This window comes from Micropterus dolomieu, linkage group LG01, assembly GCF_021292245.1.
Source record: "Micropterus dolomieu isolate WLL.071019.BEF.003 ecotype Adirondacks linkage group LG01, ASM2129224v1, whole genome shotgun sequence".
NCBI classification, from domain to species: domain Eukaryota; kingdom Metazoa; phylum Chordata; class Actinopteri; order Centrarchiformes; family Centrarchidae; genus Micropterus; species Micropterus dolomieu.
In genome coordinates this window covers 24207410-24226253 of record NC_060150.1, presented here as the reverse complement: position 1 = coordinate 24226253, position 18844 = coordinate 24207410, and the positions used below count along the sequence as shown (strand labels likewise).

At 41.3% G+C, this 18844-nt stretch overlaps 1 protein-coding gene across 5 annotated transcripts in view; it reads right to left on the bottom strand.

The window, feature by feature from the left end:
* The window catches only part of palmdb (palmdelphin b), an 85487-nt gene that overhangs the window by 8419 nt on the left and 58224 nt on the right, over positions 1–18844 (bottom strand). The window contains exons 1-2 of one of the 5 annotated variants that reach the window (XM_046061950.1): positions 10108–10167; positions 9066–9311 (exon numbers count right to left, since the gene is read on the bottom strand). The exons of the other annotated variants lie outside the window; for them this stretch is intronic. Of the exons in view, the coding sequence (XP_045917906.1) occupies positions 9066–9161 (96 nt within the window). The 5' untranslated portion in view covers positions 9162–9311; positions 10108–10167. Of the gene's footprint in view, positions 1–9065; positions 9312–10107; positions 10168–18844 lie in introns of those variants that run through there. 5 annotated transcript variants of the gene reach the window in all.

Here is an 18844-nt window from a genome sequence, read left to right as displayed (position 1 = left end):
TATTATTATTTTTAATTTAATGGTATTTGGACTAATCCTAATTAGACTTTTTCTAGTGGCTTTAATAAATGAAGCTGGCATTATTCTAGATTTTCAAAACAACACGTTAGTCTGTCTCTCAGTAATTCAGAGCTACTTCTCCCCCCTGTCTGTGGCTCTCATCTCCAAGCCCATTGGTTCTTACTAAAGATTTAAACCTTAAATGAATGTTTATTCAAGAAAAACTGAGTTTTGTCTTGCTCAGGAGAATATTTAAGTGTGTAGAATAATTAGGCAACTATTAGTGTGCAGAGGCAACTAAATTACAAAAATCATTTCTATCAAATTACTTGTCTATTCTCATTTTCTAGAGTAAATGTAACAACATAAAATGACAATTTATTATTATGATTTTGTGACAAATATAGCCGGCCTTCTTTTCAATAACAGCTGATAGCAGCCCATAACAGTACCCCTCCTCCACCTTGCTGGCACCTGAACAATTCATGCAGAATGAGTTCAACATTTCAAAAGTTTGGTGGATCTTTGCAGCATGGCTGGGTTGCAGCTGAGTCATTCCATGAATGTAGTTGAATTTATGTCCCACCTCTTTTTAAGGAGTGATTTCAAGCAAAAGTTTTGAAAATGTGTCTTTCTATGTGAAAAGTCAAACGAATTACAATGTTAATGTCTTGGAGATGTACATCCAGTAATATGGTAATTTAAATATAGTTGTGTGCTATTGTATTTATTTTAATATTCATGAATTTTATGAATTAATTAATAATTATTTTTAATTATTAAAACATTATTAATCTGTGTCCTGTTTATAGCGCAACCCTGTTACCGTAACATGACCCACCTACTAAAATAAATCAAATCTTAACAGAGAGTAGAAGTGGTTAGTGCAGCTTCCGGTTATGGTGGCGGAGTGAACAGCAGCATGCTCTAGAGCTCTCTCTGGATCCGAGATTTTGATATTTTACACGCTGACGAACACCGGAGAGGCAGAAATAAATAAAACAGCTGAATGCCACCTTAAAAGATGGAGGAGAGGAAGAAAAACAAGTAGACTATCAGCCAGTGTTAGCATGGCTAGCAGCAAAGCACCACAAGCTGACAATGGCCATGGCTTGGACACCCAACCTCCAGTCTGGTTCATGAGAGAGATGGAAAAATGACTGATGTCATCCTGAAGAAATGCTGCCAGTCTCAACCAAGTAGCTGTATCTTTTGAAAGAAGGGGGGCTACAATCTAACACGGACAAAGTGAACCAACTGGAGCAAAACTGTACAGAGCTACAGCAGTCACTTACCAGTCTACACCAAGACTTTGATGAGCTGGTTGAAAAACGCACAGTGGCCAAGGCTCAGCTCAGGGTGCAACTCAACAACCAGAATCTGAGGATTGCAGGATTTCAAGAGGAAGTTGAAGGTAGTGACACTGTTGCTCCTTTGGTAAAATGGTTACCATCGATATTGGATCTTCCGCACCACGGGAGAGTGCGATTCAATTGATAATGTTTCTCCACTACAAAGACACTGTTTAAATGCTAGATGCTGCGAAAAGAAAGAAAAGAGAGCTCCTATATGGCAACTCCAAACTCCACTGACCTATCTCCCACTCTAAGCAAGAAGCAGATGGCTTTCAGTGCAGTAAAGAGCTGGTTCCACCAGAGATAAAGGCGTGAGATATGGGATGTTTTATCCTGCAACCTTTATACCTGTAGCAGGGGGCAACACAGGTGTTCGACTTGCTAGTGGCAGAGCGATTTCTATGCAGGGAATTCCTGGACATGTTTGGACAAGACATTAAACATGTACGATGTCTGTGAAGGTTCTCAGTCATCCAGGTCATAGTTATCCAAAGAAGGTTAAAGTCAACTGGACTTGGTTGAAGATACTAGAAGTCCCTCATCTGAGAGACTTCAGTTCTGACTGACTGTAGGGAAACTCAACTATTTAACCTCTGTGGGGTCGTTTGCCAGGATCATCAATACCGCTTGTTTGTTAGTGCTCCTGGCTGTTGTAACGACAGCCGTTATGGCCATTAGAACCACCCAAGGCCAAGTCTGAACGACCATCGTTGGCATCTTCACCTGCCAAGGCCAAGAGGTTACGTTTGTTAAGTTTCCTAGGTAGTGATGAAAGGACAGCATTGTAAGTGGGGGATAAGTGGTGGCGAAGACCATGGTGATGGTTTGAAAGAAGTGTCAAGGAAGCCATTTACACCCGGGTTGAGAACTAACTACGGATTGACTCAGGAATGTTCTCTGCGCGGAAAAAACTGCAACAATCCTTTCTCCAGCGTATTTAGGGGTGTACTCACTTTTGTTGCCAGCAGTTTAGACATTAATGGCTGTGTGATGTGTTATTTGGAGGGGACTGCAAATTTACACTGTTATACAAGCTGTTTACTCACTACTTTACAAAGTGTAGCACTTTGTAGCAAAGTGTAATTTCTTCAGTGTTGTCACATGAAAAGATATAGTGAAATATTTACAAAAATGTGAGGGGTGTACTCACTTTTGTGTGATACTGTATATAATCCAAAAGGATGATACATTTAATTCTAGTGAGATTAACAAGGCTTTTTTGAGCTACTATGTGTATGTATATGGACTTAACCCCGCAACCATAAAGCACTTTTTGGATAGGCTTGATTTCTCTGCACTGTCAGACTATAATGAGGAGACACTAGAGGGCAGTATTACAAAAGAGGAGATGTTGAAAGCCATAGCCTTGCTTGCCTCACCAGGCAATGACAGATTCCCCATGGAATTCTACAAGGCATTTAGTTCCAAACTGATAGGACCTATGCTCACAATGTTTAATTCTGAGAGTCTACTTGTTTCTACAAACAAGTAGACTCTCAGAATTAATGGAGCAAGCACTAATTATTGTTCTGCCCAAACCAGGCAAGAACCTCAAGCTTTGCAGCTCATACAGGGCTATTTCAATTCTACCCAGTGACAATAAAATTTACTCTAAAGTTCTTGCTCTACAACTAGAGAAGGTTCTTTCTGACATAGTCAACATTACCAAACTGGATTCATTAGAAATAGATCATTGTTTGATAATGTAAGAACGTTCTTGATCTGCCCATGACTCTTTATTTTTGTTTGTACCAAAGTGCCTTGAGGCAAATTTGTCATTTGTAATATTCACTTTTAGCTTGGAATTTGTTTCTTCTACAATTTAAGTGAATGTTCCTCGAAAAACTATTTAGTTTCTTTGCAGTACTTAAGCAATCTTAATATGCTTCACTATAAAGAAGGCAACATTGTTTTTAATAGCTACTAACAACAACAACTTTTAGACTGAATCATACCCCCTCATGAGTACTGCAGCACTTTGCCAGCTTCTAATTGGCTAATTGACTCAACTTGTCAGGGCACATTTAGTGACAAAGAAAACAACCACCATGTTCATATTTTTCACATTGTGGGTCTGTTTCTCACTAAAGGAGCTGTCTCCTCAGCAGTGGAACAAAGCTCAGGCCACACTGTTTTCTCCACTCATTTTGTGAAATTCTGTAAATTGAAGCTTAACTGACAATTGTTTTAAAAAATGTCAAATAAAACTTTTCAATGAGACTAAATGGCATTCCTCAAAAATGTACTCCCATTTTTTGATGTGCTATATGTCCAAGCCTGATGAACATCTTTAACAAGAGTATGGTGCACTCAATATTCTCTGCCTCTAAAATTAGTGCACCAACACTAATCAGCTGCCCCGGCTCACAGTAGGCTTCAGGTCATTTTTGGGGATGGTGCTGTGCTGTGTTGCGCGAGTAACTAACTCACTAACTAGTGAGTAACTATTTTTTATTTTACATTTTAAACGATTAACTCTCAGTGATTCCAGTCAGCTTCATGGTTCACTAGTAAAATGGGAGCACTAGTTACAAATGTTAACAGTCAGGTGATGCTGAACCTGGGTAGAGGTGAGCTGACATCTGTCATTCAAAAATATAAAAAATCTGCTTTTAAGTGTAGGACTAGCCTGCCCTGACAAAATGGATTAAAAACTCGATACGCTTGTGTTATTAAAGGCTCTATACTGTATTAAAAGCAGGCTATGCAGATGTTAATAACAAAAGCTGTTACATTTAAGCTACTCTCACCAACCAGTATTATGAGATACTTCCTTCTGTTTAAAAAATTGCAGAAATTTATAAATGACAAAGATGTGACACATGCTTTAAAGTGGCTATGTTGCAGTCCTTCTTATCTACCTAACTGTCTGAAAGCTCCATAAAACGTAACAAATACCTACATGGATATAAAATTACATAACACAATAATACAATAAGAGACCATTAAAATTATTTTCTCCCTTCCTTTTCATTCACAAACAGCCTGTCACAATCTCTTATTTGCCAGCGGAAGTTTTCTATAACACACACATACACATACGCCTACAAGGACACATGCATATGACAGACTGAGTACCATGGTAACCATCAACAGGCCTGATTCACTGCACTCCTCAGCTCTTGCCTTCTCCACCTCCTACTCACCACCTCATCAGCACACTGTTAAATGTGATGGGGAGCAGTACTGCATTCATGTCATGTAGGGAAAGTGATAAATACAAACATCCTATTAAAGATCCAGTGTGTAATATTTCTGAGGATCTATTGACAGAAAAGCAATATAAGATCCATAACTATGTTTTCAGTGTTGTATAAAGACCTTACATAATGAACTGTTATGTTTCTATTACCTTACAATGAGCCATTTCTATCTACATAACCGTGGGTCCCACATACATGGAGGTCGCCATGTTGCCTCACCATGTGTCTAAATTAGCCGTCATTGTTGTTGTTCTTCTATAATTCCGGCAGTGTAGACGCTCGTCACTACATTGAATGCATACGAAGAAGAAGAGTAAATAATAATAATAATAATATACAGTCTCTGAGTAGTTTATCTGGTTTTAACCCCTTAATGACTATTGTCGCATATTCGCATCACACTTCTTCCTTTCAGACTGCAGCTGAGATATTGTTTGTATTCCCCAAATGCCTGTTTGTGCATATTCCATACGTACCTGGGAACCTTTTGCAAACACTGGTTTCTCGTTTATGCCTGTTGTCGCTAATTTGCGTCATACCTACATCATACCTGAATTTATATCTTTTCTATGTTCTATAGACAAATTAACAATTTCCACTCAATTTAACATTAACCTGAAAGCAAATGAAAACAGAAATAATTTTTAAATTTTTTTTATTGTAAATATATTCAGGCATCAAGGGGTTAAGTAAGAAGTGAAATTTGGACAAATAGAGGACTAACATTACACATATTATTTAGCACAAGCCGACAGTGTGTGGATCTTTGTCGTCAAAGAAGCGAAAACTTGATGAAGCCAGACGAGTCAGGAGAGATACAGACAGATGACGGCAGAAATAAAGGATATAATCATTGTGGATTTTCCCAGATGGAAGGCTCTGATGGGGGACAAATATTTTCAAAGTTGTCTGTTTTCTGCTGGACAAGTATTTAAGAGAGAAAACTAAGAGAAGTGACGTGTTTCCCCTGTCAATGTGAAAAATATAGTTGGATTGTAATTTCATTAACATTACTCTCCAGTGTGTGTTCTGGCTTTGCTACATTGACAGAAATGTGCCGCTTATGTTGGTAAGATAATCAGCTGATTAACTGGCAATAAAACTGTAACTTACAGTATGGAAGCTCAGATCAGCCAGAAATACTTACTGCCCTGGTAAAAAAAATATGCAGTTGGATTGTAATTTCATGTAACCTTAGTCTCCAGTGCTTTGGCTTTGCTACATGGACATTAATGTGTCGGCTGAGACAATCAGCTGATTAATTGGAAATAAAACAGTAGCCTACAGCATGGAAGCTCAGATAAGCCAGCTAAACTTTTACTGCCATAGAAAAAATATGCGCCAGTCCCTGTAGTAGCCGAGAAGGACCCTGCAATAGAGAGTCTAAGGAAAGAATTTCAAGGTCTCAAGAATGATGTTGCACGCCTCCTTTCTGCATCTGTGACTGCATCAGCAAGTGTGGCACAGCATGTAGACCAGAACCACAGCCATAAGGCTAATGGAAACTCATATGCACGTGTGAAGCAGAGAGCTTCCAAACCCCAGTATCGTGCTGATGTCTTTTGCTACAGGTGTGGTGAAGATGGTCATTTCCAGCGGGAGTGTCAAAACCCAGAAAATCTCAGAAAAGTGAACAAGTGTCTCCTGAAAATAAAACAGCCGACGGGAAACTTTCCAGGGGCTCAGTAGAGGAACGGCCTGATGCTCAGGAGAAGATACGTTCCACAAGGTGTGACACGCTACCAGAAAAGAAGGCTGACCTGCCAGAGGATTTAGTTGGACCTAGCTCTATTGTCTCAGTACAAATTGAGGGCATTTACGCCAAAGCTTTACTTGATAGTGGGTCCCAAGTTACCCTACTGTATCGCTCCTTTTATGGCAAGTATCTGAAGCACCTGCCTTTGACCCCTATTGAGTGCCTTACGCATTTGTGTGGACTACAGGACGTTAAACAGGAGAACGGTTACGGACCAGTATACAGTCCCTCGTGTGGAAGATGCTCTGTCCTGCCTGAGTGGTAGCCAGTGGTTCAGCGTGCTTGACCTCAGAAGTGGCTATTAGCAGATCCCATTAGCTGCTGCTGACAAAGAAAAGACAGCTTTCACTTGCCCAGCAGGGTTTTATCAGTTTGAGCGGATGCCGCAGGGGATTTGTGGGGCACCGGCCACATTTCAACGAGTCATGGAGAGGACTGTTGGTGATATGAACCTACTGGAAGTACTGGTGTATCTGGACGACGTGATCGTTTTTGGAAGAACATTAGAGGAACATGAGCAGCGCCTTCTTAAGTCCTTGACAGATTAAAGGAGGAAGGCCTGAAGTTATCGTTGGATAAATGTCAGTTCTGCTGCCCCTCTGTTACCTACCTTGGCCACGTTGTGTCTAGCAATGGCATTGCTACAGACCCTTCAATGACTGAAGCTGTGAAATCACGGCCACGCCCAGAAAACATCACTGCTCTTCGCTCCTTCCTCGGTTTCTGTGGATATTACAGACATTTTGTAAAAGTTGCTTCAGGGCTGCATTGTGGCTGGAAAGACAAAGAAAATAAAAAGGACATCAAAGAGCAGAGGAAAGCACGACTGTCATATGTGCTGCATGTTGATGCGAGCAGAGAAGGTTTAGGAGGTGTCCTCTATCAGGATCAGGGAGAAGGTTTGCGCCCAGTTGCTTTTGTCAGCAGAAGCCTATCTCCAGCAGAAAAGAATTATCCCACACATAAGCTTGAGTTTCTGGCTTTAAAATGGGCTGTTGTCAACAAGTTGCATGATTACCTCTATGGAGTCAAGTTCGAGGTCCACACAGATAACAATCCATTAACGTATGTCTTAACTACTAAATTGGACGCAACAGGGCATCGATGGTTGGCGGAACTGTCAACATATGATTTTAGTCTGAAGTATCGGCCTGGAAAACAGAACGTCGATGCAGATGCATTGTCACGGCGTCCTCATGCAAACCACAATGCTTCTCATGAGGAGGAGAAAACCATGCTTGCCACCACATTCCAAGCTGTCTGTCACATGTCCAAAGTCAGAGTACCTCACTGTCGCCGGTGCAGAGCTGTAGATCTCATGGGCTCATCCAAAGATGCGTTGTGCAGAGCCTATTGCAACTTGTCATTTCTGAACACTCATCAGTTGCCCAAATTGAGTGCAGCAGACATCTCACATTCTCAGCAGAAAGACCCGTGCATTGGAGAGGTGTGGCGTGCTGTCATTCAGAAAAGTGCCAACCACGCCAACAAAGAGAAACATCCTGATGTGTCATTGTTGTTGAAAGAGTGGGAAAAGCTAATGGTCAGAGACTCTGTGTTGTATAGGATGAGCAAGCCCCCAAACAAACCAGTTCGGCAGCAACTGTTGCTCCCACAAGAGTTCAGAACAACTGTGCTCCAGTCGTTGCATGACCAATCGGGCCACCTGGGGTCTGACAAGACCTACGGCCTGATACGAGAGAGGTTTTATTGGCCTCGCATGAAAGTTCAGATTGAAAGGTACTGTAAGAGCTGTCCGAGGTGTATTCAGAGGAAGACGCTGCCTAAGAGAGTTGCTGAGTTGTCACATCTTAACAGTGATGGGCTGATGGATCTCGTCTGTATGGATTTTCTGACGATTGAGCCTGACTCCAGAAATATCTGCAATGTGCTCGTAGTTACAGATACTACACGAGATATGCTCAAGCCTGTCGCTGAGGTTCTGTGGGAACAGTATTTTGTCCACTATGGTTTACCAAGAAGGGTGCACTCAGATCAAGGCAGGGATTTTGAGAGTCACCTCATCCATGAACTGTTGAGCATGCTGGGCATTAAGAAATCCAGAACCACTCCCTACCACCCTCAGGGTGATCCACAGCCTGAGGGTTTCAACAGAACTCTTCTCGACATGCTTGGAACCTTGGAAACTCAAGACAAAAGTAAATGGAGTAAACAACTCAGCCATCTTGTACATGCGTACAATTGCACAATGAAACAGTCAACAGGCTATTTTCCATATTTTTTTATGTTTGGACGAGAAGCCAGGCTGCCAGTAGACGTGACATTTGGGGTCTCGAGTGATGGCACAACCACAAAATCCTACTTTAGGTACGTTAAAAACATGAAGCGTGAGCTCCAAGCTGCTTATCAGTTAGCGGAGAGGATGGCAGAGAAGAAAAATGAAGGGAACAAGCAACGCTATGATCAGAGAGTTCGTTTCTGTCCATTACATTCTGGGGACAGGGTCTTGATCCGAAACCTTGGATTAGAAAGGGAAGCACAAGCTTGCTGATTGGTGGAAGGATACTCCTTACATTGTGGAGAGTCAACTGCCTGGGTTGCCCGTGTTCAAACTGAAGCCAGAAAGTGGACATGGCTCTGAAAAAATACTGCACCGCAATCACATTCTGCTGATTGGACAGGAACTGCAGCTGCGGCCTGAGATGAACAAGGAGCCACCAAAACCAAAAAGGAGAGCTAGTAAACGGCTCAAAGAAAAGAGAACAGAGAACTATGATACTACTTGCTTACCAGCCTCAGAACTGGAGGATAAGATGGAGTCAGCATCTGATTCAGAGGATGATGAGATGGGTGTATGGCATGACTATCATCTACCCCAAGAGTCATCAGGACCAGAACCTCGGAACAATGATCCCTCTGAGCCTTTCAGCCTGGATTTGGATCTGGCTCTTCTCACAAGTAACTCAGAAATGGATGAGACTCCAGCTGAAGAACCTGCCGCCGTGGAGGAGGATGACCATTTGGTACAAAATGTGACTGCAGGAATTGTGGAACGAGAGAGACATATTGAGACACAGCTGTCAGATGAAATAGCTGAGAGACTAAACAGTGTAACAGAAAGCTCTGACAAGACAACTCGACCTCAAAGACTAAAGAAAGCTCCAACCAGACTAACTTATGACTCACTAGGGAACCCGACATCAGTGGCAGTTGGTACACATAGTGCTACTGTAGTTAAGATCGATGACAAGAAAGATTCTTTATCCCTATCTCCTATTAAGAGATACAAAAGCACTTTTTACAAGTGGATAGGTTAAAGGGAATGTTAATAACCATGCCTAACACAATCGTTTTTTTTTATGTGATTTACAGTGTTAGACATGTCATGAGGACATGACCGTTTTTGGTGGGGGGAGAGTGTAGCACCCTGCTAGTTTGGGTTATATAATGTTTATTTCAGTAACAAATGTACAGGGTAAATTGAGACATGGACTGGTTAAAGTTACCATTGCTGTGTAATAGTTTTAACATGTGCATTAATATGGAGTAATTTAAAGTTGGTAAGATGTGGAAATGTCCAATTTTCTATGTAGCTCTTGAATCTCTCAAGTCCATATAATCGGAGGTTTATTCGATAGTCAGGTTTCAGTCTGTTATTAGCGAATCAGTGATTACTTGGAGATGTTGTTGGCAACCTATCGGGTTCTAAGGGGGGGTGAGCGAATAAAAAAAAAAGTGACGGTCTGAGAGCGAGAGAGAGGTGAACAGCACAGCCACGTTGAGCGCTAGTTTTAGTTGTGTTAAATGTTTAACGCAATGGGAACGGACTGACCCGGCATCGGGTATGTAATCGATTTTCACTGTTCTAGCTGTTTTCCGTCCAAAAACTGCGGCGCTTTGTGTCCACAGAGATCGTCTGGCGGGCAGCCATCTTGGTCAGGTCGGCTGCGGTCTTTAGTTTCGTTTGTGTCACGAGGTATGAGAGCCGAAGAAGAGTGTAGTTTGGCGGAGGCGAACTTTATCGGTCTCTGCTGGCGAACCGTAGGAGCTACACAGACATGCAGGATATGCCTGAAATCGTCTCGTCGAGACGAACACCCACCCACAGCCCTGTAGGATGTTCTGTTCTCCAGATGTGGGCCTGTAAAGCATGGGAGTGTTTTTTGGTCATTTATATTGACTGTTATCAATATTTCAGTGTTTTGGAAGCATTATGTTATTTGGAACTAGTTGTATGGACAGAAATAATGTTTTGAAGACAACTACCAATAAAAGTGAACATATAAACAGTAAATATGGCCAAAACATGGACATTCGCCTGGTATATTTTTGAAAGATTGTGTAATCTTTTCATCAAATTTACAGTTACAGTTGTATTGTAGGTGCATTAGAAGATATTCAGGTGCATTATAGTCTACCTTAGGATGGTTTTGATGGTTTATTGCATCAAAATAAAGCTTTTTTTACCAGGATGAAAATATTATATTTTTTCTGTATTTCTTATCCATGTAGTCTGTAATGGTAAAATAAATATGTTAATCTACAATGGATTTATATTCCTTAGCTTCTGACCTTTCAAAGGAGACCAGAATTATGCATCTAGGCCTAATGGTTGAGGAGATATTACGGATTTATTGTGGATATGTTATTTTTCCTAGAAATAGGTGCCAGGTAGGAGGTGGTTTTAAATTACGTTGCAGTTAAGAGTTAGAGACCGGGTAGATTTGGTGTTAGAGGTACCGGACACAGGAACAACGTGTGTATTTGGACTGTTTACGCCATAAGTCTGAAGCTGAAGAATATATGTTGAACTGTTGTTAGCGTGCTAGCACTGCAGCTAGCGGAGTGAAGAGGAGACACGTGCCTGAGGAGAACTGTAGTTCGACTGTGGGAGACGGCTACACTTCATGGAAGCAGTCGCGGTGCTGACTGACCGCCACCTTACATCAGAGGATATAATTCTGCACACTAGGAGTCTATAAGGAGTTCTTCATCGCCCAGTTCGGAGCGGGACACAGGGTTTGAGAGACAGAAGTCCCAACTTTCGAGTTTCCTAAGGAACCGTGAGTGACATTACAGACATTATTTGCAAGGTTTAAATGAGCTCCAATAGCGCGCCATCGTAACGTTATATGGTACAAACAGAGAACTGAGTAAAAAAAAAATCCCGGGTTTTATTATTTGGTTTATTGTTTTCAGTCACCATTTTTTTTAAAGGTGAACTAATATTGCGATCAATCACTGTGGTCTCTCATGCTTGGGTGAACATGGGTGACATCCACCTTCTCTATGAGTTCAGCACATGAACCAACACATTTATTGATTACAAATAATATATCTGACTGATTTATGCATACAGTATGGTGATAAAGCTTTTATTTGGGTGGGGGGGGGGGGGGGGGCTTGCAATAAGGCCCATACAAGGGGGAGTGTAAGAAATGCATGGTGCGAACTACTGGGGAGCCAAGGGGGAGCTTAGCTTCTCTTGATAAGACATCAGCTCCCTTAAAAGCATGATTTGTGATCTTTTGGGGGTCTCTAAAATATTGACAGCGTGCTATTGACATTAATCTCTATATTTCTCTATCATCATGGATCCATGTGTAAAATCAGGAGCATCAGACTTCATCCAGCCAGACGGAACGATCACCGACCGTCCGCAGCAGGCCGCAATCTCCTGGCCCTGTACGCTCCACCGCCCCACTCCCTCTCCGGTACAGGTTGTGTCGTTAGTACAACCGATGCGCTGTGAACGTTTCGTTATCATTCCCTCTAGCTGGATGAATATTCCGTATGATCCATGCACTACTGCAGCTGGGGGCTCTCCGCAGCGTCACGCAACTTTCTAAATTCTTCCCTCTCACAGAGAAAATAAAGGTCAGGTTGCAAAAACAGCCACAGCTGTTGTGTGAAGCGGAATTGTAGCAAAATGGCTGCGTATTATAATAATATAATAAGACAAACATGCTTGATATGAGTTGATGATTTCACAGTCAGCCCCAGGCCTACATGCTTGCAGCTATTAATGATTCAGCAGTAAGAAGGGGCAAAAAAGTGAGCTCCCCCGAAAGCTAGGGTATAGTTCGCACGCTGAGGAAATGTATATAAGCTAATCTGTGTCAGTTGCTCCCTAGGATCAATGCACAGATTCACATGTGCTATGCAGTTGGATTTATAATAAAACTTGTATTGAATTTAACCCTTGTGGATGACAGTGTTTCATTGAAAGAAATTACAATCTGGCCCAGCCAAAAGTTTCTCTACGATCATATGATTGGATTCTGGAAATTATTCCCACATGTCCTTTTTGGTATTGTCACAAGGACTCTGAGAAACATTTGTTCAAAAAGCCTGCTTGCATTTATGGCAAATCTGTTATAATTGGAATGTAGCATTAGCCTTTTCACTTGATTTATCTAGTGTACCATTAAAGCTGCAGTCAGCAACAACATGCAAAACATGCAAAACCTTCTGCGTCTCTCTCTGCTGCTTGTATTACTCCGCTAGCCCCTCCCACCAAACCTCAAGTTTGTATGGCAGCAGAAGGAGCCAGTTGCCCCGAGGCTACATCCACACTACTACATTTTCATTTTAAAACACAGACCTTTTGCTACGTTTGCACCTCCCATCCAGACTAAAAGGGCGAATCCGAAGACCTAAAACCGATTACTTTTACATTAATGCAGACAGGTGAAAATGGAGGTCTTTAAAAATGATGACGCAGACACATTTGGTTTCTTCATTGGGTCTTATAAGTCATGCAAAGAAAAACACAATGCTATTGACAGTATTTTTGGCTTTGGTATTTTTATTAAAATATTTTTATTTTATATATATGTTAATATTATATTTTTTGTGCAAATAACACTTATACTGTGCATGTTGCCGTATTTGCTCTGCAACAACCCCCAGTCTGTTTTTCCGCCGCTACAGTCGCTTTGTACTCTTGTGTTACTTCCAGTAACAGTTTCACCTCGTTCCACCTCTGTGTCGGTCCATGAAAAAAAAACTGGTGTGGTTATTCGCCACATTCTTTGTTTGTCTGTAGTAGTAGGCTACTTTCTTCAGTAAACAATGTATGACGCCACTAGATGTGTGTTTTCAGTCATTTTATTATAGACAGAGATCAATTCTGATACGCAGCTAAAACACTGGTGTTGACAGAGATCCTTTTCATTTTAAAACAAAAACGTAGTACCTTGTCCCGCGTAGGGCTTGCTCTCCATGTCGAGAGTCTCACGAAGACCCCTGTCCCTCTTGCTTCGACTCGCCTTCTAAAAGACAGCCCTCTAACGTTTAGCGGCCCTGGGCAGAGCGCCCCAGTTTTCAGAGGCAGCTGCGACAACGTCTTAACAGCGGGATGAGAAGCTAGTGCACCACTGTCCCCATTGTTTGTCATCATGTCTCTTTGCTCCTCATCGATACATGGTTCAAATTATGGGGGTCTGACCCCCTGAATTAAGACTTGGATACCCCCCCACCAAAGATGCAAAAACAGTCTTATCTAAAATTTACCATTTCCTAACCTTGACATTAGTTAGTGTTGTCTGCCTGCATGACTTGCAGCTGCTCATCAAAGTTCAGTGCATCATACGCTAAAGGAGACACTGTAAGTTAATGTCAGTAGTTAGCTATCTAGCTTGTTTAATTCACTTACCTTTCATACCTTCAGAGTTTCATAATTTGCATTTCTGCTCACCTACAAAGTCCTTCATGGTCTGGCACCAACATATCTTAAAGAGTAATAGTACCTTATTATGCCACAAGAAGACTGCATGTTACAAACTTGATTTCTTCAGTAGTTTTGTGCTTTAACACCCCTCTCCTTTCTTTCTCTGTCGCTTTCTGACTCCAGAGCTGTGGTTATAATAGTCTGTATTTGTAAAGCGGCTTTTTAGTCTTTGCAACCACTCAAAGCACTTTACACAACATTCACACACACTCATACACTAATGGCACAGAGAGGAGTCAAAGGTGCCAACTGCACATTCAAACGTAACGCACAGCGGCATCGTTAGCCCCCCTGGGTTTTTTGAAAAGCCCCGGATCTCAGAAGGGTTTTTAACAACAACAAACAACAAAAGGCCGAAAATTGAACGCGGGAGCGAGCGAGCGAGAGATTATTGTTATTATTTATTCTCCTGCAAATTAGCAGAGAATAAGATGATCCAGCTGTAGCTCTGTGTCTGTCCTCTCTGCTCCACCTGAAGCGTCTGTGAGCTGCACTTTATCAGAGTCGCTGAAATGAACTTGTGTCGATTTGTGGTGAGGTTGATCACCTGATAGGCATAGGAGGCATTATACATATTTCATTTCAAAATCTATGTTTTGTCCCCCCTCTTTCCTAATGTAAAGTTTTATTTTGCATTGCCTGGCTCATATAGGAGGCGTTTACTAAGTGACCAGTCAATCACTCACACACTCCACATCAGTCCCGGACAAAATGTATCCTATAGAAATGTTTGGGGAGAAAAAAAGAAGTTGCTCGAGGCCGGTGCAGCTTCTTCTTTTGTGCTGCTGTTACTTCTAGCTGAAGGCAGCAGTGATGGTGTCTACAGCAGGGGTGGGTACATCTAATGTAGGTCTACTCTTAATTTCGCTACATTTTCCATTCATACCTTTTATAACTTCACCAGTCTATAATCTGCATTTTGCTTCATTAACCGAAATGAGCTGTGATCCAGGCTGTGTGCGTGCAGTTACACAGTAAAGCGCTGGTCGGTGTTTGTCACAGTCACAGAGCTGGGCGGATGCAAACATTTAGAAAATCAGGCAAATATCAAAACACAAATATCTAGGCTTTATTGCTCTACAAATACAACTGAAATCTAGTGATCGCACACCACGGCACTGGTGACCGTGTTGGAAAGCAGCCTACGTCGCTCTTTCACGAGAAAGACTTGCTTTCTCGTGAAAGAGCGAAACACTTTTACTTTCCATTAATGGTGCATTAAAAGCGTCTTTAGTCTCTGGAGAGAAAATGAAGCCTACACACTGTAACATCTATGTCAGACGATCACTGCATTGATTGAGATATAATAAAACTGTCCTGTTGTTGAACAGGTCATAGCTTTGGACATAAGCCTGTTTCTTTTCTTTAATACACATTGGTTACTATCTGTTTGAGAGAGAGTGAGAGTGTGAGAGAGAGAGAGAGAGTATATGGTGGATAAAACACCTGTTGGGTTTTACGCACGACGCACAGCTTCCTCTGTATGCAGGTTTACCTGCTTCAACAACGAGCTGCTCTCCTGTTACTGCAACAATAATTCTTTGCGTTGTGAAGATTATTTAGATGCTTCAGGAATAATGACATTGTATTGGCAGCCTGTGCTACTGCAAAACAAGTGTTTTGGTTGGCTACATCTCCATAATAAAAGGCACAGGTAACAAAAGTTTTCTGGGCAGCAAAAGTGAGGCTATTTTAAAGTGATCTTATCAACACCTTCATGGAGATTTAAAAAGGAAAATATTTGTAGAAATAGCTAAATTACAGATAATCAGCTTCTTCACTGCATTTGCAGGAATATTTTAATGGGCTACTTAAAAAAATAAACTCATCAAGTTGCCTAGTCTAATGCAATAGACAGTCCATTTTTACTCTGATAGCCTATCTTGACCTTTCCTCATGTGAACACATAGGGGCTGTGATCCCGCACAACAAAACATGCAAGAATTAAATCCCCACACTACCATGGATAGTAGTGGTGCAACGGGTTGCAGAATCCGTGGTATGGATCCGTTCCACACGATGCGGCACGCAGGTGGACCGCAGATTGATTGCAAACTTTATGATTTATCCTGTTTCACCTCTCAAAATATCCTTCATTCTGGAAATGTCAGAGAACCCAGTTAGATTCTGAATGTGCAGAACTTTGAACATGAGCAAAAAACCTGCTGAAACACAGGAGCTATTAAAGTCCAGGAGTTTATAAATGAATTAAAATGATTTAATATATTATTGATGAGGTAAAAAGGTGCCACATGCAAATTTAAAGAGGTTACCTCAATCAGTCACGCCTGCATGTGTGTTGATTCAGCAGTGATACTATTAAAAGTTGATCTACAGGAGAAACATATCTGAAAGCAACCCAGAATGCCTGAAAGCTGCTCTGCATTATATTCTGTTACAATTTTAGATTTTAAATTGTTTTATTATACCTTTATTAAATCAGAAAAACTCTTTTTCCAAGAGTGTCCTGGCCAAGGCAGGCAGTAGTACAATTGCACATTTAAGATGGAAATAAATAATCAGTTCCAAGGTCATAAAATATCAAAATGTTCTTCAATACTCACCCCAATCCAGCAACACCTGAGTCCCATAAATAATTTCCACAATAAATTGGTGCAGAACAACACCAGAATGCAGGAAATTAAGTGTTTAACACTCAAAATTTCCTGGGGGAGTACCCCCAGACAATTATCATTCCTATTGCTATAATTATTATTACTATTATTTATTACCACTACCATTACTATTACCCCTTTTTGGAAAATGTATGAAACTTAATTTATATCCATATAACACAACAGCACCTTAAATCGCCATATTTCCTAGTATTAAAGTATTGTATGTATAGGACATATCTAATCCCTTGGTACCATAGAGCTCATGTTAAAAATACATCAGCGAGATCACACTCTGTTGCACTGGGTGACCAGTGTCCTTTCATTACTATGAACACACACTGTAGGCTAGTTTTTTTCACACATTTCTCCTCTAGCCAACATAACATAGAGCTAAGCTACCCTCAACACGTAGTAGATCATCCACACTGAAATCATATCCAGAAAGCAGCTTCCAACTCAGAGAGATAGAAACAAACTGTGCAAACACTGCCACTGTATACCGTCCATAGAGTGACTCTTCTTTGGAGTGGTAAGTAAGTGAAGGTTTTATGGCCTTTTGTGTGGACTGTTGTGTTAAACTGACAGAAACACACACAAGGGTATTGGCAGTCATTAGGATGAGGCTGAAAGTGGAAATAAGTTTCCCTGAGGGTGTTTCCTAATGACACACACTGTGTGTCAGTCCCAATCAAAGTGTCTGTTCCAGTGAGAGCCATTACTAAGCCTTAAACAGTCTCTAATGCTGCTGTTTTGAAACTCTTTTGACTGTGCTGAATTTCCATAAATCATCAGAAGAAAATTATTAGATTTGAGTATGCTGAACACCAGGAAATAACAAATCACTATGTTAATGTAATTGTTTTAATGTTCACCATAGGTGTTGCTAGACCTTTTTTACAGGGGCACATGCCCCTGTGGTCATGTGCTGTGCCCCAGTAAAATGGTCCAGACCGCTTGGTGCCATTTTTGGACGTTTAGGGCTCCATGGTCAAGTTAGCAACAGTGCATCTTCCGGTCAAGTTAGCGCTACTAAATATGCAACATCTGGTTACACTTCAAAATAAAACTACTGGTTAATGTGGAACAGCACATTGTTAACGTTGTGAAACGTTGCAAAAAAAGTCAAAGGTGAAAGCGAGTGTTTACAACACTCAATGAGAGTGACTTTTAGGAACAGCAGCAGGTAAACTTGTGTTCTCTCGTTTCAAAGTCTGATGTCAGCTGCAAAAAACAGTATTATTAATGTGCAGCTGCAGTGAATCTCTCTACTCTGTCGGTCTTGCTAAACTAGCTGGGCAGCACATCTCGGTCTGTCTGTGTTTTGATTGCTTGCCACACTTTGTGTATGAACAATGTTAAAGTGAAATACAACTATTTATTGCGTTTGTTAAAGCCGACTGGCAACTATGTTTAGAAACTGCAGCTTGGAAAAGATAACCGCATTGCGCGTGAACGAAACAAGACTTGTGAATTCCAGCAGCTACCGCTGTGCCGGCCAGTCCAGACAATACATGGATGTGATGGCACTCCTCATAGGCGCACATCATTTTAAAACAAGACATTGATTATCTCTGTCAAGGTTTAGTTACAACTCTGGACTAATGCAAGATGGAAAGCAGTAGATTGAAATTGACTATTGACTATTAATATGTTGATTAGCGGGAGCCTCTGGGCAACATGGATGCACATCTCAGTAAATAATAAATATCACTTAATCATTTAAGTCATAGTATAAATTTTATTTTACATTTCAAACTGTATTAAAGGGAACCTGGTGGAGCCAGTTTGAATGGTCCTGATGCAGCTGATCACATTAATATCCAGAAAGTTTTGTTATCTATAATTTACAGGGGCTATGCTGAAGTTTGTCAGTAGAGTAGATGCTGGATCATCAGCCAGTACAAGCACAGACCCAGTACAGATGTCTTTAGCAGATCCCACAGACCTAGGTGAAGTACAGGCAGCCTCAGCCAGTACGAGCACAGCCAGCATCAGACGCAAGCAGTTCAGACCCTAATGGAACAGTTGCGGATCCACCAAGTGACCCAGCAGATTGGCCCCCAGTCGAAACAGACTTCATGAAGACTGAGTTAGTGCGCAGAGGTCCATTCAAACTAGCACTGGATTTTTCTAGGAGAGGTTTCCATTCAGGCTTACAGTTTTTTTCAATTGCTAACAAACATCGGTCAAAACTCAAAACACTTTTTCAAAACTCTTCA